The 27,775-nt window shown below is 44.3% G+C and overlaps 1 protein-coding gene across 1 annotated transcript; it reads right to left on the bottom strand.

The window, feature by feature from the left end:
• Positions 1-113: 113 nt before the first annotated feature.
• Positions 114-27,775, bottom strand: ergic1 (endoplasmic reticulum-golgi intermediate compartment 1). The gene is made up of 10 exons (XM_061233739.1): positions 27,643-27,775; positions 18,939-19,000; positions 15,130-15,202; positions 12,748-12,842; positions 7,797-7,921; positions 6,247-6,351; positions 6,017-6,077; positions 5,456-5,556; positions 4,731-4,853; positions 114-3,080 (listed from the first exon to the last, which is right to left on the bottom strand). Exons 1-10 carry the CDS (start codon positions 27,660-27,662, stop codon positions 2,973-2,975), a joined length of 873 nt encoding a protein of 290 aa, XP_061089723.1. The 5' UTR covers positions 27,663-27,775; the 3' UTR covers positions 114-2,972.

The following is a 27,775-nucleotide window of genomic DNA, read 5'->3' as shown; positions in this document are numbered from 1 at the left end:
ATCTAGGTAGGTCTGGGAGTCTCCCGGAATTTGACACCTGATACTCGTGCACTGCTAAACTCTGGTTGACACTGGCAGGAAATTGAAAATAAACACCACATCAAATTATGAAGTTACTTTACCAACATTTTAATACCACACAATCACAGTATTCCTCAAAAATTACAAAACAAAAATGACTCGGCATATTTGTATTCCCTTCAAATGTTTTTGGGTCAGAAAAAAAGCAGTTCTGTGGCTGCACGTCACACCGATTCCTTCACTTCTAAAAGGATTTTAAAGTTTAAGAGTTTCCCAATTCCATATCAATGCCCAGTTTGTCCAGCTCCTTTTTCAAATGCTTCTTTAATTTGGCAGCAGATTGCAGTCGGCAATCAGTAAGCACAAAAGCAACGATATCGGTGTTTCTCTGTGCCATACGGTGCACCACAGACACCTCACCTGCCCATTCTGTCCCAGCAGCCCCACAAACACACAGTAACCACAGTAACACAGCCCAGCTCCTGCAAACACACGACGAGACCTACGACATACAGCAGTCCGCCCTTGCAAATATTTCTCATTTTTAAAAAAGTTACAATTTACAATTAAAAACAATAACAATCATTATTTTCCTTCCTCGCAATAATCCTGATCCAAAGTAACAAAACTTCATACAGATTACTGATGACCAGACTAAAGACCTTTCAATACAGCCACCATATATGAAAAAAAGAAGCTATACAAATAATGTAGATGTAGATGAAATGTACACTTATCAGATGTGCAGGAGGCATTCAGTCTCTCTGCGCTCACTGATGACACGAGACCTGCTGTTGGGAGAGAGGAAGGCCAGTGCAGAATTACAGAAAAGCAGAGATCTTCATACACGTCAACACTATTGTGGTCCTTGAACACTACTGCATCACTGGCACAATTTCCCACTGAAACAGGGAGGAGGTGAATATGCCAGGCTGGAAACAGAAAATCCAGTTACCAAGAATCTCCCTTGCAACTCACTCAATGTAAATTGTATGCAATTGAGAATGTTCTCAATTCGAATACAATGGGTTACTCACAAATAATTTTGCAAAAATCTCATAGGTAAACATATGTCCATGTGCAACTGTTTGTATATACACGCACAAACATATAGTCAATAGGTACCGCTTTTAACTTGGGGATAAGTTTTACATTACACTGCTAATGAACCTATGCACGTCTCAGCTGTGAAATCTGGAGACCTTATACACCAGGGATCATTAAATCTGGCCTTCAAATCCATATGCGGCCCTGGTTTTCGTTTCTCCCGGGTAGCTGATTGAACAATTAGTGCTACCGTCTTCACACCTGACACTCAGGTAAAGGGAGGGTGGAAAACCAAAAGTACTCAGCCCTCCAGGACAGTGATTTGAGGAACAGAGTTCTACACTGTCGTACGAATGCATTAAATTCACTTGGGTTGGTCGGTATTCATGTCAATTATCTCTCACAAAATGAGAGAGGAAGGAACAGTTTCTATGGCACAATGTGTATTTTTTCTTAAACATGATCAGTAGTTCTTGAAAAAAGTCATACGGAGAAGAACAAACAAAAAAAATAAAAATACATCGGACATACAGAATCAATACTGCATCAATCACAGATTTTGGGAATAAAAATATGAAGGTGTATTCGACTAAGCACATTGCCTGTGGTTCCAACTCCTAATGATTCTACATTGATATAGGAAGCCAGTGGTTCCACACAAATACGATTAGAAATACCGAATGGTTCTACACTGATGATAGGACACTATGTCTGACGGTACTCTGTATGCGGCCCAATGAAAGACCCCACTAACCATGGCATGGGTAGACCCCTGCCTTCGCTGTGCTGGCTGAAAACGTGAAATGTTTCAGTAATCTTTGAATCGCATGTGCCTGCAGAATCTCCTAATCTGCCCAACCTCCTTGAGGGCACGCTCAACGATGGAATCTCTTGTCTGTAAGGGGGTGGCACATATTTCAAGCAGATGTAAATCAGAGATTCATTCAGTCTTTTCTTTATAAATTTTAGGGGTATTTGTTATACAAAAAAAATACAAGTTACAAAGTGGCAGGCATTTAGCTTCTATATTGGAAAAAAAAACATCCTTCATTTATAGTGGAGGCCCATAACATAGCACAGGAAATGTTTGCGTGGGACAGGGAAAAGCATGCTCAATTCTCATCAGAATGATCTGCCGTCAAATACAGGCTCTGATAATACAGACAGTTAGGATTATCATGATAATTATATACTATCATGAGTATTTTCTGAGCACAATATCAATTATTGCCTCCAAATGGCATATTGGCTTTCTTTTATTTTTTAAATATGTAACCATAGCTGATGTGCGAGTGAATCTGAAAATGTCATAGGCCATGTCTAATGTTTCAGGGAAAAAAATATCAATCCTATATATTGGGTGTTTATATGACAGCCAATCAGGAGCGTGGCCATGCAGCTTCCATGTGATTGGTGAAAACGTATCACGATTGCACGAAACCTGCATGGTCTTGCTGCAGATTGGCTGTCATATGAACACCCAATAGATAGGAGTGGTGAGGACCGTTATCGAACATAAATGAGTTCTACGCACTAGCACGATCACAGACAGACTGAATGCACCTGAACGATCTGTACAGCCAACGGATTTGTCACAGGTTAACGCGGCTTTACTTTGGCAAATTACAATCTGAGGACCATGACACAGACAGGCGGACCAGGACTGTTGCATCTGCATGGAGGAGCAATTCTCAAAACGGTGAGTTCAGACAAAAACACAATTAGACCAAAGACAATGACAGCAATGCTTCAGGATTTTCTCCCACCCAACAAAACCCACTTTAAGGGAACGTAAAATAAAGTGGGGAGACAGGGGACAGGGGGGTGTTGATTGGACAGGTCCCATTGATATAAATAAGGATGGTCGAGTGTCAGCTCGCAGGCGCCCCCAGTGGAAGGGAGGCTCATGACATCTTCCCGAGCTGTATCTTTTTCCAGGCCTCAGAGGCTGTGAATATGCAGGAGTCGATGATCCCGGCCACTGTGAAAGTCCCGCCGATGATGGCGCAGATCTAAAGGGCAGAAGAGGGAGATATTAATCACATGACTAACTGGTGACATTACATTACAGGCTTTTAGCAGACACTCTTATCCAGACAGGGACAAGTGTGATGAGGACCCTAGAGGAAAGTACGGTTCCGAGTCCTAGCTTAACCATATAGACACAATTTGAACCCATATGTTCAACCCTTACGTTCACACTGCAGCTAAATACGGTTGTCACTCATTGGAGACAGATGAATCAGAAGAATTCAGGTCTGGCTACCAAATTTGAGCGCGGATGCGGTTGGTGCCTGGTCTGAGCTGTGTGTACTGGAACCGCACTAGACAACTAGTTTTGTGTGACGGGAGGCAGTGTTCATGCACCTTACTTCCTTTTTCGTTCAATTGTGGCTGTCGAAACAAAGTATGTCGGTTAAAATGAGCAAATTCCTAAGAACCAACAAAGTAAAAAGTCTCCGTCAGTGGAAAAATGCAGAAAGAGAGAAAAAGTCACTCTTCATTTTCAAATGAATGAATTACATTTTTTTAAACATGCCCTGGATTGCGCTGAACCACACATCATTATGGTAACAGAGGATATTTACAGCGGCCTGATTAGGAGTGTTACTATACATATACAATAAGCTCATTTCACGCTATTCTGCTGCAATGCGCCGAATACGCAATGGTATTCAGTCTTGAAAATTAATGCGGTTGTCACTCTGAAAAATTGACAGTGTGCACATAGCCACTGAGTGTCTCGCTAGTTTCATGGTCACTGCGAGAAAGCCTCATTAGTGTTTCCAATCACTGCATCATTAGTGTAGGTCTGTAGGAAGAATTGTGTTAGTGGCACTAATCGCAGTCTCATTAGTATCACCAACAAGACCTTCACTGTGAGAATGTTTTGTTAGTGTTGCAAAAAGCTGAGTCTAATTTGTTAGTCACTGTGTGAGTCTCGTTAGCGGTACTAATCACCGTCTCATTAGCATAGTGGTTACTGTTACTGTTACTGTTAGTTGCACTCATCATGGTCTTGTTGGTTCTGGTTCTGATTTGCACTTTATTGTACGTCGCTCTGGATAAAAGACTAATGTAATGTAATGTTAGCATTTTGGTCACTATGAGACAGTTTAATTAGTGGCGCTAATCAGAGACAGTCTCATTAATGTTGAGAATCACTGTGAGAAAGTCTTGTGAGTGTCGCAGATTACAGATTCTTGTTTATTTCGTGGATCACAATGGTCATGGTCATGGTCACTGCCAGAAAGTAACTGCTATGACCACTGTGACATCACACATCGTTATGTTCATTGTAAGAAAATAACCAATATGACCACTGGGAGCGACAATAGCTCAGGAGGTAAGAGCGGTCGTCTGCCGGTTCGATCTCCCGTCCTGGGGGTGTCGTAGTGTCCCTGAGCAAGACACCAATTGCTCCTAATGAGTTGGCCGTTGCCTCACATGGCAGGCAATTGCTGTTGGAGTGTGAGCAGGTGCATGAATGTGCGAATGACGGACATGAATTGTAAAGCACTTTGGATAAAAGCGCTAAATAAATGAAGTCACACACTGCATAGCTCCAAAACAAGAAGCCCACCATCCTCTGTTTTGGTTCATGACAGACGAGGTAAAGTTGGGGGCAGATCAGAGAGCTGTAAGAGTGGGTTGCCCCTCACCGTGGTGATGAAGCGGTAGAGGGGCTGTCGTCTCTCCGTGTACTTGACGGTGATGGGGCTCAGGTCGTAGCGGAACCAGATGGCGGGGATGATCCGGCCCGTGTGGCTGTAAGCCACGTACTCCTGCTCGGGGAGATAAAATCGCAGTGAGCCACGGTCACCGCGACCATACAGGACGCCACAATCAGCTGCTACATGACAGCATAGGAAATTGCAATCATCCTGGGGAACACACCCACACAAGAGCAAGAACCAATTTCTCATTTTCTTTACTGGAACCTGCCGAGGACACAAAAGGTCATCGTTTCTGATTAATAAATATTACTACTATTTGTAATTAACCTGAATCAGTATTACTATTCATTTATTTTAATAATATACCATTGTTCTGAAAGAAAATAAAAACACTAGGAAAACATTTGGCAGGCTGTCGCTAAATGCGACCGATGAAAAAGAAGCCTTTTCCCTTTACTCTTTTAACTCTGGGGCCCAGAATCCATCTTACATTACCGCTGCCTTAACTCTTTTAGTCAAGCTCTCTCTATATTTCTCATTCTGGCACAAAATCTTCAATACAGGCCAACCTTCGATTACAGTGCGAGACATGAAATTGGCTGTAAATAGCGTGTCCCTCTAAAATAAGGATATTATTGAAATCAGAGAGATTACAATCCAGGTAATTTAGCCAAACTAAACTTCAGGTTTGTTAGTGAAGGGGACCTCACCTTGTTGGCCACGGTGTACTGGTAGGAAAACCTCTGCTTCCCACTCATGTCCTCGTACACGGTGGGAACGATCTTCAGGATGTAGTCATGGGAGGCCAGAGCTGCAGGAACAAATACAAACACTCAGTTTGTCATCCTGAAAGCTCACCCAAAACCTGTCTAGAGCCACATTGCTTGTGACTGTTCACATAATTGGGATATGTAGCATCGCTACCCTGCTGCCCTCAGTAAACAGAAGCACTGGGTAGCAAAGCTCTCTGACTAATTCAGATTCTGATGCTACTCCATCCATTAGGAGAAGTATCACTCTACCCTCACTGGTATATACTGTATGATCTGTGAAAAGAGTGTCTGTTCTGTAACTGAGGACTTAATGCAGTAATGGTGGTTGACCACTAGGTGTCTCCAACCGCCTGGGTCCGAATGCAGGGTCTGCGCTGAAACGCTCTACCAATGACCCTGAAGTATAGCGCAGCACCGTGTGTGCGTGCGTTTGTGTGTTTGTGTGTTTGTGCGTGCGTGCATGTGTGTGTATGTGTTTGTATGCGTTTGTGGGCGTACGGTTTGACTCCAGCTTGCTCGCTCCTCCTAACGCATTGAAGGCTCCTTGAACATTCTGAACCTGAAAAATAAAACAAAAAAAGACACAACATCAGAGGAAGTTTAGCAGAGATGTACATCACTTCAAAAACATACACAGGTTCTGATGCACATATAATGATCAGTTCCGATGTACTATTATTCTTTATCTTCAATTAGAATGGTGGTAATTGAATGGTTATTTCTTGGACCTGTAGTTTGTCCCCAAAAGCAAGTTTGTGGATGACGTGCGTCATGTCCGGACTCTGTGGCTGGGCGGTAGCGCTGTGTGTTGACACATGGAAGTTTCCGGGCACCTGGAGATGAGACATGAGAGGTAGGTCAAAGATTCTCATCAAGATTTGTGTGACTGTAGGCTACCAAGCAAATTAAATTTATTAAGAAACACACACAAGTGCCTCATTACCTCAGGGGTCTGAAACCCTGGTTCTGAAGAGCCACATGCTCTGCTGGTTCTTGTTTTCACCTTACAATCAGCACCCAGTTCAGGCGCATGATACATGAAGCAGGATTACAGAGTTAGCTGGATAACTGCACCGAGTAAAAGCTCTATATGCTTCGGTCCTTGTTCCAGATTTGGGAGGGTTCCATGTCTTACTCAGTGCAGTTATCCAGCTAGCTCAGTAACCCCGCTTTGTGATACAGGCCCCAGACCCAGGGAAACAGGTGAAGTGAGTTAACAGAGTAATCAATTTCTCTTATTGATTAACTACATGCAGAGTAGCAAGGGAAACGCTGTGGCTGTCCTGGACCAGGGTCAAAGACTGCCGTCTTCACTCGTAAACACTAGGCTTCAGGGTAGGCAAGATACATAAATATTAATGGATTCACTTTTCTTTGTAAGAACCCTGCTGCTGGATATTTCACTGAAGGTTAAGCCAGCAGCCATTCCACCTTGAGCCTGATGCTGAATGACTGAAGTGAAGCAGGTGTGCTCAGCACAACACCATCCCCACCTTATACCACTGCCAAATCCTCATGTACAAGCATCCTCCTGTAGGACAACTACTATGTTTCTAGACTGCTATATCGCCCCCTACTGTCTGCTATCCACCAGGTCTCTGAGCTAATCAAATGCATGCAACTGCGCTATTTACCAGCTTGTTATAGCGCCTCAGCTCATGTGTGGTGAGTATTCTGGTTCAAAATGGCTACTTGTGCATCACCTGAGTGGGCGGCATGCACTGGCGGTCTTTGTGGTGAGGTTCTCTGCTTTGCAGTTAATGCGCTCCGAGTTCACAAGACGGATTTTGTGAATTTTTTGGTTTGCTAGGGTGTTCCTTTGTAAGGATGTGATAGAATTAATCTTGAGGGTCTGTGGAAAGCCTCAAGCAGAAGATTTAACTTGCAAAAACCTTTATTCATCTGTCCTGACCCGCAGCCCACAGCTGACAGTATGTGCATGACATGTGCATGACTTACAGGAGGAATAAATTCTTCACTACAAAGAACACAACTCAAAACCGTCCAGGGAAAACCAAGGAATCTATCAATACACAACTCACTCTACATTAGTGTGCAGAAGCAATCAACCAATAGAAGTCACAGGGGCTTGTTAACCAGGGAGGAGGAGATGATGACGATGAGGATGATGACGCAGAAAAACCAGGTCTCCAATTTTCTCAGGGCTTTTTAGACCATTCCACATTGTGAAGTGTATTAATAGCAGTTTCTATCAGACGTAGGGTAAAAGGCAGACGTCACAGTCGATTGTTGCCGTGGTTGTTTTGCGGTTGTTTACCTTGTTGATGCTAAACTTGCCCTCAAAGCGGCAGCCATAGCCATTGTTCAGGGGGACCTTCATGGAGTTATCAATGTGGCCAACCTCATGACGTCCCATTTCATCCTGAATATCCAACCCCACCACTGCAGAAGGGAGAGAGGCAGGGAGGGAGAGACAGGGGAGAGAGGGATGAGCTTCTTCACAGTGTGGAAATCCGTCATTGCAGAAGAACTGAGAAAAGACAGGATGGAGACTCGTGGTCACCATGATTACACCCATTATAAACACAGCGGGTCTCCATGGAGACCCCGCAACACAAACTAGCTTGCATCTGGCGAAAACACGGGGGACAATCAAACGAGCAGAGAGGGGGACTCCTGGGTGTAGACCTTTTTCTCCTAACTGGGAGCTACAAATATGATATCATTCTGATCCTTATTTAATCTGCTTGTGAGATGGACTCATCCAAGATGGCTGCCGTTTAACGCATTTAGCCACAGCAGCTGACTGTTGGCTCAGACACGAACACTGCGCAAGGTGCTAACTGCCGGCGAGGAGTCAAATCCCCTGGCCACTGGGCCCATCCAAATATGGCATGGCAGTTCAGTTAGCACCCCCCACTTTACCCAGCTAACAGACGGTCTGCTCCAATACCCCCCACCAACTCCCTGAGACACCCAAAAGTAGCTATAAACTCTGCCCCCATCCGCTGCCCCCCGGCAGACAGAGCACATACGCCCTGGCAGATATAGTTTCGTTTTGGTTGGGGGTTAGTTTTCGGACCAGACTCCAAGATGAGGCCCAGGTTTCCAAAAGGCTGAAATGGCAGCTATTTTTGGGTCGGCCCTATTTTCGAAGCTCCCCTGCTGCGGGGGCGTGATCTGGTGGCTTGGCGAGTCGCAGGGCGACCTTTGGCATTAAGCGATGAATGCTTAATGACAACAGCTCGTCCTGACCCTGCCCCCACCCCATCGGCCAGAGCTTCCATTACCCCCCCTCCCAAGAGGACCTCAAAATAAACCGCGGACACATTCGCCGGGAGGAAGAATATACGATGCACCGTGTGAACCGAGAGGCCACACGCACTTCCACTTCCTGTCCCATAAAGAGCGGGCGGGGAGGCCTAATTCCACAGTGTTACACAAGTGGGCTAAAAGGCTACTGCCGTCCAAAGCAGCAAACTAAAAAGTACGAGAGAATCAAGTCAAAACCGGCTTATGAAAGGGGGGGAGGGGGAAGTTAAACATGGGGTTCATAAATGTTACATTCACAATCAAGTGTACATCCACATTACACACATTCTGCAAATAGGGCAGGTTACACAACATTGTGATATACTGCAGAGGGAACAGTAGCATAGCGGTAAAGGAACTGAACTTGAAACTCCAAGGTTACATGACTGCCCAGGTGGGGCACGACGGTTGCAGTCTTGAATACGGTACCGAAAAAGTTTTGTTACATACTGTATCTGCCGTTATAAATAGATATTAATGGAAAAAACTGTTAGCAGTGTAAGCGGCTCTGAAAACTATAAAACTTTAAAAGTGAACATGTACAGTACATACAGTATAACAGAACATTATATTGCACAGTAGGTCATTGTTGAGCTTTAATGTGAAGTCGGTCAGTTTCCCCTCAGAGGGCTATAAACAGAGAGAAAACACGCTTTGTGTTTTCCCCCCCCCCGAGAACGCAATCGTCCGCGAGCAACAGCTTCTCATAAGATTAATGCGGAGAACAGCTACGCAAGCAAGCACGTAAGGAGGAGCCCATTTTACATTCAGGAGGGACTAAACCTTCCCAGCATTAATCACAGCAGAAAGGGGAAAAAAAGAAAGGGAAAGACAAGAGAGGTTAGAGTGACAGAAGGTCAGTCTTGGTTCCACTTTCTCTATGATCTCAAAAATCCAATGGCACAATTAGGTCAAGTGGGTAGGGCTTTATGTCAAAGATTTTAATGTCGGTATTTCCACACTGGGGAAAAAATTAAGAGGAAGAAACGCTGATTATATAGCCCAATTTTAAGAAGAGGAAGACGGGGTAAGGGAATCGAGCGTCCCACGACCGAGGAGCTGGAGACAGACAGAGAGGCTGCTGGGAAATAAACTCTGAGAAAGCATCCGCCTGGGCAGGGCACCTGTAAAAGGCCGTGTGTCCAAACAATCCCTTCCTCTGGGGTTCGTTTTCAAATATGACACTTTCCTCCTCAAAAACACATTAATTTCCTGACGGGTTTTACTGAAAAACACGCAATAAATGTTATCACTGACGACCAGTAACGGTTTCCAGAGAAGGGCCCGCTGAGCATTTTTAATCGTGGGAAGGAGGGTGTGTGGACTGGAGGAGTCGTAACGTGGCGTAACGTGTAGCCGCGGTGGGATTATCCCTGCAGAGCTTACGCAGGCCGAGTGCGAACCTCCCCAGGTTATGCAAACACTCGCCGAGGCTCACGTACCGTGTGAGAGACGTGACCTTCGGGTCCTCACTGACTGGCCTGCCGTTACCACACCGGCCCCGGCGTGACGAAAGCACCTATGTCGCAAACGGCACCCGGCATTCCGTCACAGTTGCGCTACGCAACACGCAACACACACCGCAAGGGAAAAAGAAGGTGAGAGCAGGCTCGGTCAAGGTCAAGAGAAGGTCGGCGAGCGGTGACCACACAGTGCGCATGGAGTCCAAGCGCATAAATATGAAAGCAAAACCTGCTCACTGGCGGTGAGCCTGCCTTTCTGGGCCTTTTACGCATCTATGAGTCATGACCAAAATGGTAGAAAAACACACGTGAGCTGTGACTCCTGCCGCAAGCCTCGCGTTTTTACCCCGGCATTCTTGCCATTTTTGGCTTGGCGCTAGTGAGTTTTCTTAATTTCCTGGGTTCTGGGCGGGACACGGAGCTGTGCTCGTCACCGGGAGAATGCTTTCCGCACTCTGTAATCCACACCAATCCAGCCATTACACGTCTGCGCCAGGGCACACACTGCCGGGGACTGCGTCAGGAGCAGCCATGCAGGAGAGAGGGAGTGAGGGAGAGAGATGGAGGGAGAGAGGGAGCGAGGGAAAGAGGGAGCGAGGGAGTGAGGGAGAGAGAGGGAGTGAGGGAGAGAGAGGGAAAGAGGGAGCGAGGGAAATAAAGAAAGAGGGAGTGAGGAAGAGAAAGGGGGGGAAGGAAAGGGAAAGAAGGAGCAAGGGAAAGAAAAGGAGCGAGGGAGCGAGAGAAAGAAAAGGAGAGGGAGCAAAGAGAGGGAGTGAGGAAAAGAAAGGAGAGAGGGAGGGAGGGGATAGAAACTCACTGAGGAAGGGGGGGTGCATTGCCCTTTGCCTTTACTTGCCTTAAATACCATATAGTTTTACGTTCCTTGCCACTAAATACTGTGTATCCTTCTGCCATGGGATAATGATACATTGCGCTTGCCTAAATGCAGGGGGGAACAGGAATGTATGCCTCATGCCAATGATGCAAGCTGGAATTGAAAACAGAAAATGTAGTGGGAGAGAGACTTGAGCTTTAGCCACATTGATCATGTGAGCAAAGTGATGCTACATGACGGCACCACCTCGAATGACAGCAAAAGCCTAGAATCAAGACTAAATACTGAAACTGCACCTACACCTGCACCTGCACGATGGAAGACAGCGTGAAAGCCAACTGTCCAATTACTTTTAGTCCTGTGGAAAGACTACGTATAAAAAGAGATGTCATTCCTACAAAGATCACTTGATAAGGCTGTCAATCCCTCAAATGAAAGGTGACAATCTGCACTCTAACCTCATATTCATTGCCACATTTAAAATGCAATGTGCTGGAGTACAGAGCCAAAAGAACTGAAATTGTACCACTGTCCAAATACTTATGGGCTGCACTGTATATGTCATGTCACACACATGTTAAATATAATAGCAAGGCCAAAAAAGCTTTAATATGCATGTGAAAGTTAGAAAGCTACAGACATCGGCTTCAGAGAGACAGTTTTTATTTCATGAACTCGTTGAAATGAAGGCAGGAAGATCATATATATCCACGATCTTCCTGCCCTTACTGGAAAAGGGGCATATTCAAAAGGCCTTTTTAGCACATATATTGCAGGTAAATTTATGTATGAGTGTGTGTGTACGTGTGTGTGTGTGTGTGTGTGTGTGCGCCTGTGCGTGTGTGTTAGTTCCGGATCCACGCTTTAGTCAATCTGGAGGCCTGGAAACAATTCAAATCAAATAACATACTTTCCCCCTGACACAAGTATGAAAGGAAAGAACAGCGTCAGACTAAGTTTCTCGATCAATGTTAGGATATCAAAAGCGATACTTGACTAAAATAACAAAAAAAAAAGAACAGATACGGTCCGTTAGGATCTCAGTCCTAACACTCCCAAAATACCCTGGCAGTCACACAGTGAAATGATATCACCAGTGAAATTATATATTATTTATATCACGGGAAACTATACATGGTATACTATGGTAATTGTGCTATGCTATTGAAGAATGCTAATTGTTATTAAATTGTTAGGTAAAAAATATGATCAGTGGGGTCCCCTGACAGTTTCTTTGCAATGTACAAAACAGGGAAGGGACCAAATTCACCACAGGGAATTATGGGATTTGTTAGACAGTGGAAGATGTACTTGACCTGAAAAAAAATGAATGGATGCAGGTGACATTTCACAATGTCAAAGTACTTTTACAGTTAAAATGCCAAAGAGGGGGGAGAAAAAAAGTCAAAACTGCTTCTGAAGACACCAGAAGGAGGCACAGCCGATATAAGCCTTAATAGTCTTAAAGCTAAATAGTCTTAATAGTCACATGCACAATGTGTTTGGGAGTCAGACAGAAAGAGGACACTTAAAAATGGCCTCTTGCTATAAAACACAACATAATGTGGAAACAATTGGAAGGAAAGACACAGAGAGGCACTGAGATGTAATGAAGGAGAGTGAAAGGTGTATTTATATATATGTATATATATACTCACGATCACAGTTCAAGTTTGCCAAAGTGATGTTTAAACTCACATCAATCTTCCCCCCGCTGTCTTTGTCAGGGTCATCCACATAGAGCTCATTCACTCTGCAAACAGAGAGAGGGGTCAGGACACAAGAGTACACACACACACACACACACACACACACACACACACACACACACACACAAGTATACATTTGCAGAAACACTCATTTATTCACACACACATTTATTCACTTCCATACACACATAGAAACACAATCACTTATTCACTTGCGTACACACACATAGAAACACACACTAACTCACATACACTCAGACAGAATCACTTATTTACTTGCGTACACACACATAGAAACACACACAGACCTTTTCACTCTGCAAACAGAAAGAGGAGTCAGACCGGTGACTGAACAAATAAACACACACACACGCCACCCACGCACACAAACACTACACACACATGCCACGCACGTGCATGCCTGCCTGCACGTAACAGTTTGGGCAAAGTATTTCACTGGGGGAGGTGAACTGAACTCTACATCCATCAACTCTCATTCTGTAAACAAGCTTCAATAATACTAAAAAAAGATCTCATCATGTTATGGCAAGATTAATTTCCCCTGACAGATCCAGCTGAACAATACGAATGACTTGGGACAGTCATAGTGACTATTGGGTTATGGTGAATAGTCCACACAGAGAACTGGATCACAGTGTACAGTTAATATTGGATCACAGTGAATATTTGACTATAGTGAATAGTCAGTATTGGGTTATGGTGAAAAGTCTGCAATTAGTGCTAGATCACAGTGTACAGTCAGTATTAGTTCATGGTGAACAGTCCAGAGTTGACTATCGTGAATAGTGAGGACTGGGTTTTGGTGAACAGTCAGCATTAGATGATGATCATTTTAATTGGCAGTGTTGGGTTAGGTAGAATAGTCGGCATTGGATCAGGTTAAATGATGATCACAGGAAACATTTTGATGAACTTGATGAAAAGTTAATCCCTGTTCTCTGTGTCAGGCTATATCCAGTCACCACTATACCACTTTCCTTTGGTCCTCAGGCCTTACAATATCCTAGAGGGGTTTACCCTCAGTATAATGCCAAAACTGCATGGATACTTTCATCTCCTCATAACAGTAAATTTGAATTACTGTCGTGTTCATTCTGACATTTAGAAAGGAGAAGAGGAAGGTCTTCCCGTTTTCTAAATATTGCTACATTATCCTTCCTGTCAGTGCAGTTTCATGAGACGACAAGAAATTCTGTGGAAAGCACAGTCACGGAGTGTCATTAATCTGTTTATATGGCCTGATACGGCAGATGTTCCATAACCGAATGGCAGATATGCATCAGGGATCTTTTGTGTATGAATTATCCCGGAAAGTAGGCCACGCTACGGGAGCCGGAATACTGGCGTCGGGGCATGCGGGGCGGTGTTTACGAACGGGGCCAGAAGCCTGCCGCTCGTAGGCCTCACGCGAAAAGATAACAGCCTGGCCTGCGTCACTCTGGCAGCAGAGAGCCAGCCTGGCCTGGCTGGGCCGTCCCTTCCCTGTGAGGGCGACAGACGCTTCCTTCCCGTCTCTCGTTTCTTAATCAAATAAAAGCGCGCTATCCAGTTCTCGGCCAAATCCATTATCTGTCGAATCTGCCTGGTCTCCTTCACGGAACTCCGTCATTCTTCCAGGAGCCGGGCCCACAAAGCCTCCGGACACGGGATTCATTTACAGTATCTGTTCCGGGCTAAACAAGGTGTCTGGAGGGGTCACGTCCTCATTTTAGTCTTAGTCTTAATCGTCGCCGTCTTAACCGTCTTCACGTTCTTCTTTGTCCTCCTCTTCTTCTTCTTGGAGGTTCAGCAGGAGAAGGTGACGCTCACGGTGAACTCGGAAAGGTCGTTTTAGACGTTCGCTCTTGAGAACACCGATTGGGGGGGGGGGGGGGAGGCCTGACCACAACAACATCCATCCGCCCTTGTTCATCTTGTTGCCAGAAACATTGAGGCTAAATATTTACTGGGAAAAGGCAGTGCAGTGGCAACGGGCACCTGTGGAAGCTCAAACCATGTCCTGTTTCCTATAAACAGCTTCCCACTTCACCAGGAGCACTGCGGCTAATTTATCACCCGAGCTAGCACAACATGGCTAGCGGCTTTTACATACATGCACATATATGGCATTGCTTTCGCTACAAAGGACAGGGAACACATTAAAGACTTTCCCAATCAGTCGCTGGAAAAACACTCACAGACTGCTTCCACAGATCCAAGCGTTTACCCCAATAGCCCCCGGCTCACATCGCTCAAATCCACAGAGTTCAAAAGCTGAACATGCAAGCACTCAGGAAAATGTGTTAAAGGCCGAGTGATAGGCTTACTTACATTTCTGTTGCTATGAATCCAGTGAGCTCAGACAAGAAGAGGAAGAGCATGAAAACACAGCAGCAGATAGAGACTGTGGAAAGAGAAATTTCAACCCGTTACTTTAGTTCAGATAATACAGCCAACATGCACATTGTCTACACCTGCCTGGCTCATTATAGCCCTGTCATACTGTAGAGCTGGCTGGCTCAATATACTCTTTTTCCACTGTAGAGCAGGAACCAGACTGGCTCATTTTAGCCCTTTCCCTCTGTAGAGTTAGAACCAGGCTGGGTCATAACAGCCCTTTCCCACTGTAGAGCTGGAACCAAGGTGAGCTAATTATATAAAATGTAATTAATACACTCGATTGTATAATAATGAATTCTTACTTCATTATTAAAAACAAGGCTTTCCCAGTGTAGAAGCCATTCACTGTAAAGGCTTGGAGTGAAGGTCACATAAATGGTAAATATATAAAACAGTGGCTTTCATCCGAAGTGCTTTACAATTAGTGCTTCTCATTCACCCACTCGCACACCAACGGCAATAGGCTGCCATGCAAGCCACCGACCAGCTAGTCAGGAGCAATTGGGGGTTAGGCGTCTATTCACATGACAGCATAGCAGTATGCCATGCTACACAACAGACACTTTTGTCAAAGAAATTAAATTAAAATAAAATAAAATAAAAGGTTTATTCCAACACAAACTACACCATTCATAGATCCACAGCTTACATTGACATTTAACATTTTAGTCATTTAGCAGACACTTTTAATCCAATGTGACTTAGAAGTGAATTGGACTAGAAGTGAAAATTAAATTTAACCATGCACTGCTCTAACCACGCATTTAGAGCAGTCATAAAAAAAATTTAAAAGAACAAAACAAAGGAAGGAGGGGGGCTTGTTTTGAGGACATTTAAAAATATTGTTGTATTTATGATCTTTAGATAAGCGTGATCTTTGCCACGCAACACATAAACACAATTAAATATTCTCCTTAAAAACAACCCAGCTGGAATTAATGTACTTCGAGAACGCACAAATTATAAACACCACTTGGGACATAACCTCTTTTGAAAAGGTCAGGCTTTTTTTCTAAAAGGATGCCCCCCTTGTTCCATGTTCCAGAAATGTTCCAGATTCTGACATTAATAGTCAGGTACATGCTGTTTTTAGGGGGGGTTTTTGTTCCGTACATTATTAAAACTATTGTCAGATGTTGGTTTCTAATTCATTTGGAATGTCCCCCTGCTGCTGAACACTGAAACTCGATCCCTCTCTCCGCTTTGCATACAGGCATCTGATAGGCAGCACTGAGATAAGCACCGACTGGTGCATGACCGTCGCCGTGGTAACGGCGTGACGCGGGGTCGGAGTGCGTCGTACGTGGACGCGGAGCGTAACAGGCTGTTCTGTGCGCTGGCCTGCGGTTTCTCGGCTTCCTCTGTGTAATGTTTAAACCAGATCTCGCAGCTCAGTGTCAGATAGTGTGATGCAAGCCTGCCCCGTCACAAGTGCAAGACAGGACACTCTGCCACTCAACACTCCACCGGGTCGGTGTGGCTCAGGTTTGTGCGTAATCCCAGTAGTAAGACACTTGATTTTTCTCATCCAGGTCTTGAATGAAGACCATGATTAGTGGACTCGGGTGTTTTAGTACTGGGCTAAAACAAAAACCTGCACCTGCACCGGCCCTTTCTGGATAAGAATAGACACCCCAACATCGAGAAAGTGTGATTCTTTTTACATGAAGACAGGGATCAGCTTGTAACCCGAAACCCACACTTTGAGAATGTTCCAGAAACTCTGGATGGAGCCGTGATCCTCGGCTGACGCATCACCTCTCCTTGCTCACCTTCATGTGACAAACGTTCTGATTGACCAACCTCCACCCAGGTAGACAACTCATCCGCCACCCGATTGATTACTCCCTTGCAGGATTTCCCATGAGTCTAGCTGGCGGGACGTGCCCCATCACATCATCTCGGAATGACGGTGACTCACCGAAAGCAACAAAATTGTTAAACAACCTCTGCTAAATCCCCTATGATCTAACCTGCTTTTTGTTGTTCACAGCTGAAAGTAGTCATTCCGGTTCACGTTCGCTTTTGGAATTCTTTCTGCAAAGTTTTAAGAGTAGACACTGAGGTGTGTTAAGAAACTCAGGTGCTTTCGGTTCATTTTAAGATTCAATTACATTTTCTTCAACAAAAAGAACTGCCATTTTGAAGAGCGGACACCGATTTTACGCAATTGCCTTTACGGAAATATTGTACTTGAGGCCACATGCTATTGGGTACATAATAATACGAGTATTTCTTATTATTACATGACATTAATAGATTAGATCAATAGATCAATAACAAGTGGAATATATACTGACCCCCCCCCCAATTTAGTGCATTATCATTACATGAACTATTGTAATAACATTTGATTAGGAAAAATATCCTGAGGCTAGTTATCACTACATCGGAGTTATTCCTACATGTGATCAGCTGACAAGCAGGTTGCACTGTATTAAGTGGGTGAGTGGGTAAATGTGAGCCTCTGTGTATGTTGCACAGTATGCGTTTAGTCGATGTATTTTACTTTATGTGTATCTGCGTTTAGATCCCCTTGAACACCAGATGGTTAATCTCAAGGGGCTATCCTTCAATAAATTTCCATATTAGAATTTTATAAATCATTTTTGTGCATTATGTCTGAATAAAAGTCATAACACTGAAATCATTTCCATTTTGGTTTCTTCTGAAGCATTCTGAGTGGTGGTGTCGAATTGAAATGCCCTGAGTATCTTAGACTCGATGTGGATTCAATGCTTCCTACATGCTGACGTGATCCAGCGTATGAACGTGCCTCTTTCCAAAACCACACCCAGATCATGGGGGGTGGGGAGGAGGAGTCGGTGCAATCACATGACATCAGAGCTGATGACACATTACCCACAAACAAACAAAAGAAAGGAAAGAAAAAAATAATAAAAAAATAAAAAAAATAACAGAAAAAAAAAAAAGCTGAGCAACGTGTCAAGCACCTTGTTATTGTGTAACAGCCGAACCACTGGAGCACTCACTGTGTCATCACAGGTTATATTGGTGAGCAATCAAAGCGGTTGAGTGTTAGGAAATAGGAACAATGGAATGGTTTGTAACTTATTAACCAGTGATTAATCAACGGCGGGAGTGACGGCTTAGCTGGGCACCGCCACCTAGGGTTGTGTCCATTTGCCGAGGAAACAGTGACAAGGATGTTAAATAGTTTAGAAGTTATTAATCAGTGAATAATAACTAGTGGAAATTTCTGCGTTGTGGGGCAGGGGGTGAGCCGGATGGTAGTTTAGGAGCTTTTGCAGGAGTACCCTAATCTATTGTTTTTCACCTGTCTCAATCTTTAGCCCCTTATATATTTTGTACCTTAATCTAGGACTTTTGAATTTGTATTTATCTCAGTATAAATGTCTGTAGATGTCTCAGTATGGTATATACAGACTTGGCCTATTTACCTTGTGCACTGAACTTATGTTCATTGCCTTACAACTAATCATATATGAATTCTACCTTATGTGACCTGTTTGGTTGTTTGTAGTGTAGTATAGTTTGTAGTGAGGGCAGTCTGTAGTGTAGTGGCTAAGGTCCCTGGTGTAGCCACACAGCTGTAGGGCCCTTGAGCAAGGCCCTTAACCCCTCATTGCACCAGGGGGGACTGTCTCCTGCTTAGTCTAAGCAACTATAGGTGCCTTTGGATAAAAGCATCTGCTAAATAAAATGTTATGTAATGTTACCGTGGCAGCGATAGGCGGTCAGGTTGGAAGGGGACTTACTGAAGGCTCCTGTGTATGTGGGCTGCGTCAGGTCTTTCGGCACCTTCCGGTAAATATCAAACCTGAGGAGAGAAAAGACACAAGGTAATGGAGTGAGGGGGAAAAAAAGGAAGAGGGGCAAAAGTAAACATATCGTGCAGCTGCGAGGGCTGTGTGAGAAAGCACAGTCTGTTCCCAGCATTCTGAGGGGCATTACCACAGCGCTTCAGAATGTTCCTCCTGGAATGCTGCCACCAAAAAATCTGGCCCAAAGGCTCAGCCAAGCTTCAGCCCGCCCAAACATTCCTGCCTCCCCCCCAAAGGCCTCCGCCTCTGACCTTTATAAAAATGAACACTTAACCCGTTCTGGCCTGAGGTGAGGGGGTATCGGGTAACCTTAGCTTTCGTCAGTTTTCCTGAAAGGTTTGCTGGGTTTGGCTGAGGCCCTGGGGCAGTGCAGTTGAGGAACAGCTTTCAAAGCGAAAAATACAGCAAAAAAATGCAGGGGGTCACGGTGTGGCCAGAGTTTGTTTTGGCTTGGAGGAATCCACCCCAAAAAAGGGGGGGTGGGTGTTGGAGGCCAGGGTCCCTATGGGGGGGGGGGGGGGTAGGCATGGCTTAGCCTTCTCTTGGGCAACAGCTCCAGCTTCTCAAAAAAAGTACAAGATGTCCAGTTTCGGGTTGCGGCAAAACAACACGTTTCTGCAGGCTTAGCGTTTGCTACAGTCAGTGACGGGATTTTCTTTATGTTCTGAACATTTCAGCAGGCTTCCTCCCCCACACTTCCTCCAAAATATCCACTGATATCAGCAGTTAACTTAAAAAACTGTAACTTCCTTCCAAGATGCGTGAACATTCCTGGTTGATAAAGCTATCAATTTTTGACTATAAACACTTTCCGATACAAACAATTTTGACGTGAAATAGCTTTGTTTGTGGGGAAAGGCACAAAAATCTTGAGCCATGTATGACATTTCAGATTCTTGTTACGTAAAGTGGATCAACAAACCCCAGAAGTACATTCCACACAACTGGGAAAGTCGATCATGAATCACTATAAATCAACTCTACCAAAAATGGAATATTGGATAGGCTTGTGACTTAGCTGTGGAAATTTCCCAACCGTCTTCTGCTGCAACCTCAAAATGTGCATACTTAAACTGCATCATAGCTCATGTAGTGCTGAACTTAGAGCATTGGTTTACTGGCTTTGCTATATATAAAACTAGCCTAGACCCCTCAATCCCTTTTTTTTATAACACTACACTTTCAATTTCCTAATTGCATCCATCTTGGCATCAGACTACGTTGTAAGATTTCGTATTGCCAACTACTATCAGTTGTGTTTCTCATGACCTGGCACTATCTGTTGTCAAAACCTAAAACCTAATAGCTCCTAAATGTAAGGGCAAAACATTTGGTTTTTGAAGGCCTCTCGCAGAGTGGAATCTGGGGATCTGCCAGTGTTGTGACGGCTGAGAACTGAAACGCCACAACAACCCTCCCTGAGACTAGCGTCTAAACGCTTCACCCGTACACTCATGGTTATTTAAAAAGTCTGGAAGTGTAAATATTTAAGACTGTGGATGGCCGCACATAGCCTCTCCGTGTCAAACTGTTCCGCTTGCTCAACGGCAGAACTATTCTGGCTCGCGAGCGGCTGGCTCTCCAGTTTAATGCCTTTTTCGGCTTTAAATCTTCTCTGGTGAAGTCCAACGCGCCTCCTACCATCCACCCCCATTCCAGCCCGGTCCCAGCCCCCTCTGCACCCCTCCCTCTCACAAAGCCCCACATCTTTGCAGCCTCCTTCCAGCACTTAGATAATCTGGACTTACACAAGGCCAGGAGGATGTGAGGGAGACTTCCTGTTCCTTCTCTTTCTGCCAGGGCCAAGTGCGGGCTCGCAGGAATGTGCCCCCCACGAGCGCCCCAGGCCCCTCCCGAGTGTTACCTGGGGCAGCGGTGGGGTGTTCCCTCAGCCTTCACCAGCCAGATACAGCATTCGCCAATACCACAGGACCAAGGGCCCAGTGACACTAGCAGGCACCACTGAGGGACAGGGCTAATGGGAGAGATGCTATTGAAGCTATACCTACAACCACACAGCACAGTTACAACCACACAGCTCAACTACAACCACAGAGCCAAACTACAGCCACAGTCCAACTTAAACTATATCGCTAATGCTATCAACACAGCCACAACTACAACCACACAGCCCAAATACAACAGGGTTTCACTAAAACTAAACCAACTGCAACTAGCCAGTCATGAGTGTAAGAATCTTGGCCCAGCACAATTACATTACAATGTTTTGCCACTGCTGTATGGATTTGGCAACAGTGACACAGTTCACTGGACACAGTCGACCCACTCCTAAGCTGCAAAGGACAAACACAGTTCCCACACTGCAGTGCTGTTGAAGACAAATACTGTCCCCACAGTAGAGTCCTGCTAAAGACAAATACTGTGCCCACATTACAGTCCCACTAAAGACAAATACTGTGCCCACAGCAGAGTCCCACTAAAGACAAATACTGTGGCCACAGTAGAAACCAACAAAAACAAACATCCCCATGGTAGAGTCCAATTAAACAAAAACATGCAACTGTACTCATACCAAAGTCCCACTGAAGACAAGTGCTGTATCCTCAGTAGACAAGAAAAAATGATAGCCACAACAGAGCCCTAATAAACAAAAACACTGTAACCACAGTGGACTACAACAAAAGCCAACTCCGTACCCAAACCAGAGCCTACAGGCGAGACTGGGAGTGTTCATAATTACCCACCCAGCAGGAGGAAGCGTACTTTCCCACCTTTCCCATCATCTGCAATAATGCAGTTAATGAAATAAACAACGGCCATTCCATGCTGAACTGCACCAAATTAAAAGCCAGCCCGTGAAATTCACTTTTCCCAATTATGCCTCAGACCTGTGTTGCAAATCGAATGCAATTGCAAAGCAAATGCTGGACAGCAGAGTGCAGGAATTTTGGCTTTAATCCCCTGTAAGAAGAGAACGTGCTGCTAATGCGGTAATGACGTTTGTAAACAATGGTTTTGGAATGCTTAATTATGACCCAAATCCCCCTTCTGCCAATTCAGTGCATCGGAAAATGTTTCATTCATATTTATACTGCCAGGAAATAAATAAAAGCAGCATGCCATTCCCAAAACTCACTCTCACTCTCACTCTCTCTCTCTCTCTCTCTCTCTCTCTCTCTCTCTCTCTCTCTCTCTCTCTCTCTCTCTCTCTCTCTCTCTCTCTCTCTCTCTCTCTCTCTCTCTCTCTCTCTCTGTGTGTGAGAGAGAGTTTGTGAGTGTGTGTGTGTGTGTGTGTGTGTGTGCACGCAGAGGGGTGCAAATCCCCTGATGCACAAAGGCTGACTGATGGACGACTGCCAGACTTAGTCCATCCACACACATCGCTCTGCTTAATGTGGAGCTCAGAGCCCCTAACTGTAACCATCATAATATTTCCCTGCGTAACCTAGGCAACCATTCAGAAATAACTGTTGGGAGATCTGGCAGCGGGCTTTAATCTCTGTTCTCAGCAATCGCAGGCCTGTCACTCCACACCTTTTTGAGCCAGGGCCAGTTCTTTAAGCATATCCCCAAATCCCAACTCACAACTTAGAGGCATACTACGCAGGATTCTTTAGCCTTGCTGCGGTCCTGTGTTTACAAAAAAAGTCTCCTCTGTCCTCAACCCCGCCAACACAAGGTTTTTTCTGTTTGAAGTTTTTAAACTTCAAATCGGTTTTACTTTATATGTCAGTTTTTCCGATAGCCGTCGCCAGCAACAAAAAACAATTCCAAGGTTGACTCGGTTTTGAACGAGGCCCGCCGGGTTCTCGTTTTGCTTCGCTGTACTGTTGCTTTTACCTTGCGGTAGCTAGCTACAAGCACCGAAAAGAGTGCTACACCCAGAAACATCCCAAACACATATTAAAATAAGGACCACAAGTTTGACAACAGTGCTCAAAGACAGAGATTGCCAGTGCATCATATATATGCAAAACATGGTCAATATTTTAAATGTAATGTAGCCCAATGCAATGTATTATAACGCAATGCAAAGGTTTCTGGAATCGGCCATCTCAACTCACTCTAGCTCCCCCTTCCTCCTCTCCATCCAAAAATTCTACAATGGTATATCGGCAACCGAAAAGGCCTTTTTCTGGTCATTATTAAGAACAGAAATTACTTATTTGGGGCGACATGCCAGAGGAAATGTCATTTAAATTGTGTTTTAAGCATTTCCATCAACATTGCGCTTAATGGCTCCAGGCAGACTGGTATTAGCAGTAGCATGCTCAGGCCTGCTTTAGCTGTAATATGTTTAGTGCACCATAGCAACACGTAGCTGTAAAGCCAAGAGGCAGAGCCCCAAACCATGCCTCCCCAGTTACTGACAATGGCGAAAGCATTTAGGGGAAGTGAGACAGCCAATCAGGAACTCCAGAGCCATTCCACCCCAGGGCTTTGGTTTGGTCTTACCACAAAGTAGGTGCCGCCATCTTTCAGACAATGTAGGGCGAAGACAAAAAGACTAGCCTGTTCAGCCAGCAAAGGAGAGAAGTTTAAACAAGGCGGTGACCATATTCGGTCTTTAACGGGCGTGAGATATGACCCCCCTTAGAGTTTTTTGCGGTTCACCTCATCATTACTCATCTGACTCGGGATGAAGAATGCATGGGCTGTTTGAAAAAGCTGATCTGACCGGTCACCCTTTCTGTCAACACAAATTAAATAGTGGAAGAACACTGAACTCAAGCCTCATCCTCCTTTTAATTTTTTTGGGGTTATAGGTTATAGACACAGCCCATATGCTCGCACTCTATAGCTCCGTCCCTCTCCTGTATTCCCTCCATTTTTCCATTTTCGGGGATAACACGTGGATACAGACGAACCGACGTCCAAAACACACACTCTCAGCTGGACCGAGCACATATGAAGTATGAGCCATTTTTGAAGGGATCGAAAGTCAGTGTTTCCACAGTACTGAACAACATGTAGCCAGAGCTCCAAGCCCATGCCATCCACCTCTGCAGCTGCCTCTGCAGTCCCTTCAGACCAAACAACACTCTTTAAAATCATCTCAACTATTCTTATCCACACCAACATGCACACATTAGACACTGCCCATTCATACAGCTGGATATTCAGTAAAGGTTAAGGTTCAATTAAGGTTCAAAGTTTCGAAGGTACAACAACACTGTCCCACCAGGGCATTGGAAAATCTTGATTTAAAAGCCCTGCTCCATAAGCATTAGGGCAATTCCATGGTAACCGATGTTATAGTGCAGTAGATCTACATGGTAACGTCCGATAGAGCAACAGGGTTATTTGCTCCTGGTTACAGAAGCTTACATCAGTCACTATTGTGTAGCAGAACTTTATGACACAAATATTTGGCAGTTGTAAGGTCTGTTACCATGGCTCATTACATAATGCTGTCACGGAAAATTAAGAAATGAAGGTGGGGTTGCCCGCAGGGGGATACAATAGTATGCCCAGAACTCCACATTTACCACATCTGAGGGTTCAGATGATGAAAAAGGGCAGAAAGTTCTACCTAAATATTTATCAATTCATATTTTACAACAAGGCATTTCAGGTCCAACTGTATCCAATGCATGTACACACCACTAAGTTTGTAATACCATACATCATAATGACTCTAAATGAGCAGGGTTGTTGTGACACCACATGTTGGATGCCCTGGTTACCACACCGCATTGTTTGTTTTCACTTCCTCGTCTGCAGATGAAAAGATAACGACGTGGCAGTCAGCGAAAAGTGCCATTTCAGATGCGGAAATCCACAAGTCACGCAAGTGAGAAAAAAAAAAAAAACACTTTGCATTTTGTCTGTTTGTTTCGGTTACTGATGCATTTGCGTATTTCTGACACCACCGCACAAAACCATTTTGACCACAGCATGTACTGCACAGCCAGGTCCATCTCTGATTGGCACTGGCTAGGAGGGTCACACAAGTGAGAAAAAAAACACTGTGCATTTTGTTTGCTTTGGTAACGTTTTGCTTTGACGCATTTGTGTACGTCATTTCTATCAAACGCCATTTTGACCACAGCATGTACTGCACAGTCAGGTGCATCTCCGATGGGCCCAGGCTTGTGGACTACCAATGTTATATTGACATTGATATTATTCTTAGTGCATTTTAACATTAAAAACTGTCTGCTGTGTGGTACTATCTTGCAAGCCTCGAAGTACTCATCTCAGGGGCAAAGAGAGATTTAAGAGCCCCCTAAGAGTCTTATGCGTGCAACGTATTCAACTAAGCTGTGGGATCTCAACTGTGATTAGAATGTTCACAATCGAACATTCTAACGATAATATAACCATCACCAAAGCTGACTGAAAATAATGGAGTTCTAGAACACTGACTTAGTATTTTAAAAATACATTCCAAAAAGCATCTTCGAAAGGGTTAAAATGAACAGGCTACAATGTACCAAGGTACAATGTACAATACCTCGAGCTCCGCTTTCCTTCCAGGTCAGGATTACCTGCCTGATTGCATCTCACTGAAAGATGTCTATACCTCTTGTGAGGAGCTTCTGTGGCTTACGTTGGCCGAAAGGAATTCCGCTAAACCTGTTCAGTTCAGGAAGCCAGATCCCTGCTCAGGTCTAGAGTCTATGTCAGCACACATTGCCTGAGGGGGTGAGATGGTGGAGGTGATGATGGGCGGGGCAGGGGGAGGGGGGTGGGGGGTTTACCTAACCTGCCCTCTCTGACAGAGCATTATCACACAGGCGAGGCTGAACAAACACTAGGTCAGGCTCACCGGTTCCAAAAGCTCAAAAAAAGTTCTCTCCTCAGAAATCCAGTGTGTGTATCACAGAGATAGTTTTTAGGGAGGAAAAACAGAGATAGTTATCGCCGATAGGAGACGCCCCTTCTCTCTGGTCATCAAATCAATCAGACCATCGTGTCAGAAGCGATCCACAGAAGCCCTGGCTCAAATCAGCTGGGCACTCACTGGATTTCTTCAATCTGTGATTCCATTGATTTTATTTGCTTTTCATCTGAAATGTAGGCCTAATGTATTTTATGCCACCTCACCAAGTGAGTGAACATTTTGTAGTCCTATCAAATTAGGTGGGGGTGGTTTCAGGTATGCAGTTCAAAATGCAGTGCCCGTTCCCCCCACATAATCAAAAATTTGAAATAAAAATTTAATCTTTTTAAATCTGAGAGCGCCTGGCAACATATGTGGGAGAATGTTTTTTTCCCTCTGCTTCACGGATACCGTTATGCTGCCAAATACGTTACTTCCGTAAATCAGGCTTAGTACACAGCTCACTGGTACAACCACACAACAAAAACCAGGGTGTCCAATCTGCAATCTTCATATTAGACTTGCAAGTCCACAGCACAAACCAGTTGCTGAAACAGTTATTTTATGTTGAATCACTGGTCTCCGTGAGATGCATCAGACAAATTGCCTTCATCACTTTACTAACAGGGACTATTGCACAAGTCTGTGCTGTTAGGCTAAGTGCAGAAAAAAATGGGTTTGATTTCAATTGATTTTTCCAACGGTCACTGACAAGAAATGAGTAACCTATATATCTGAGGTATCTGCTGATCCGATTGACCAGCCCCCTTTTAAAGCCAACATGCAAAATTCTGTTTGCTCATCCTAACCGACAGCTCAGCCAGTAAAAGGGCTGATGGGAAATTAAATGAAGAACTAGGAAAGGGGGGCAGGGTTTTTTGGATGAGAAAACTTCCTAACAGACAAGTTAACCCCAGAAAGCCCTTTCCCACTAGGAACATTAGCCCCGACAGCCAGAATGATCCTGTATCCGGTTTGCATCCTGGTCTTGTGATATGCTGCTGCTGACCTGATTTCAGTATTATTTGAAAGAGACACACCTTCAGTGAAATCTGCAGTCTGAAAGACAGTGACATACAATCCACCATTGTCCGATCCAAGAAACAAAAGTGTCCTTGTTCGTTGGTAGTATGAACAATTTACCAAATCAGTAAGTTTTAGTTCACATAGATAAGACATTTTAAACGGTCAGCAACATTAATAAAAGAAACGTATTAACACCAGTATTGCTGCAACGTCTCCTCGCAACTGAAGCATTAAACCCTTTATGATTTTAGCTATAGCTATATATTACTAGAATGGAAGATGGGGGTAACTAACAATAAGGTAACAATATAGGCTACAAACAAAAAACTCTATTGAAAAGATCTCACATTAAAAATTGTTCCAAAATATAACATTGATAACGCCTCACCATAAAATTTTAATGAACGTGATCGATTACGTGCAAAATGTGGGTTTCTGCGGCTAAATCATGCGGTAATTATAGTAACTATTAGATAACATTCAATAATTTTTCTGCATCTTTGCTCAACAAGCTAACTTAGCTTCATTTGTAATCACATGGCGTTAAGGTTGCTAAACGGTACGTGTAGGTATTTTGACAATGGGTCGTTCTAAGATACATGCAAGCAAATACACATGCCGGTTGTTAATATAAATATACGATGTTTTTTTATCATTAGCTACCAAGAAGCTAACGATGGGGTGAGTCTAAGTTAGCCAGAGAGGCAGTCACCGTCACAGCATCAATGCTAGGCAGCTAGCCTAGCTGGATTGTGGGGGTGACAGAAATGGATCGACACATTTATGTACAATGGGAAAATTAAGCGAGCATGATCCAATACTCACCTCCTGACATCGAAAGTCATTGTGTTAGCAAGTTGTTTTTAAAAGACTATTTGAAAATACAAAGTGTTGGAGCAGACAACTCAAGACTTCACTTCAATACTGCCGGCTACGCTCACCGGGGGTGACGTCAGCT

This window comes from Conger conger, chromosome 3 (genome assembly GCF_963514075.1).
Source record: "Conger conger chromosome 3, fConCon1.1, whole genome shotgun sequence".
NCBI classification, from domain to species: Eukaryota; Metazoa; Chordata; class Actinopteri; order Anguilliformes; family Congridae; genus Conger; species Conger conger.
This window is presented reverse-complemented; position numbering and strand designations above follow the sequence as displayed.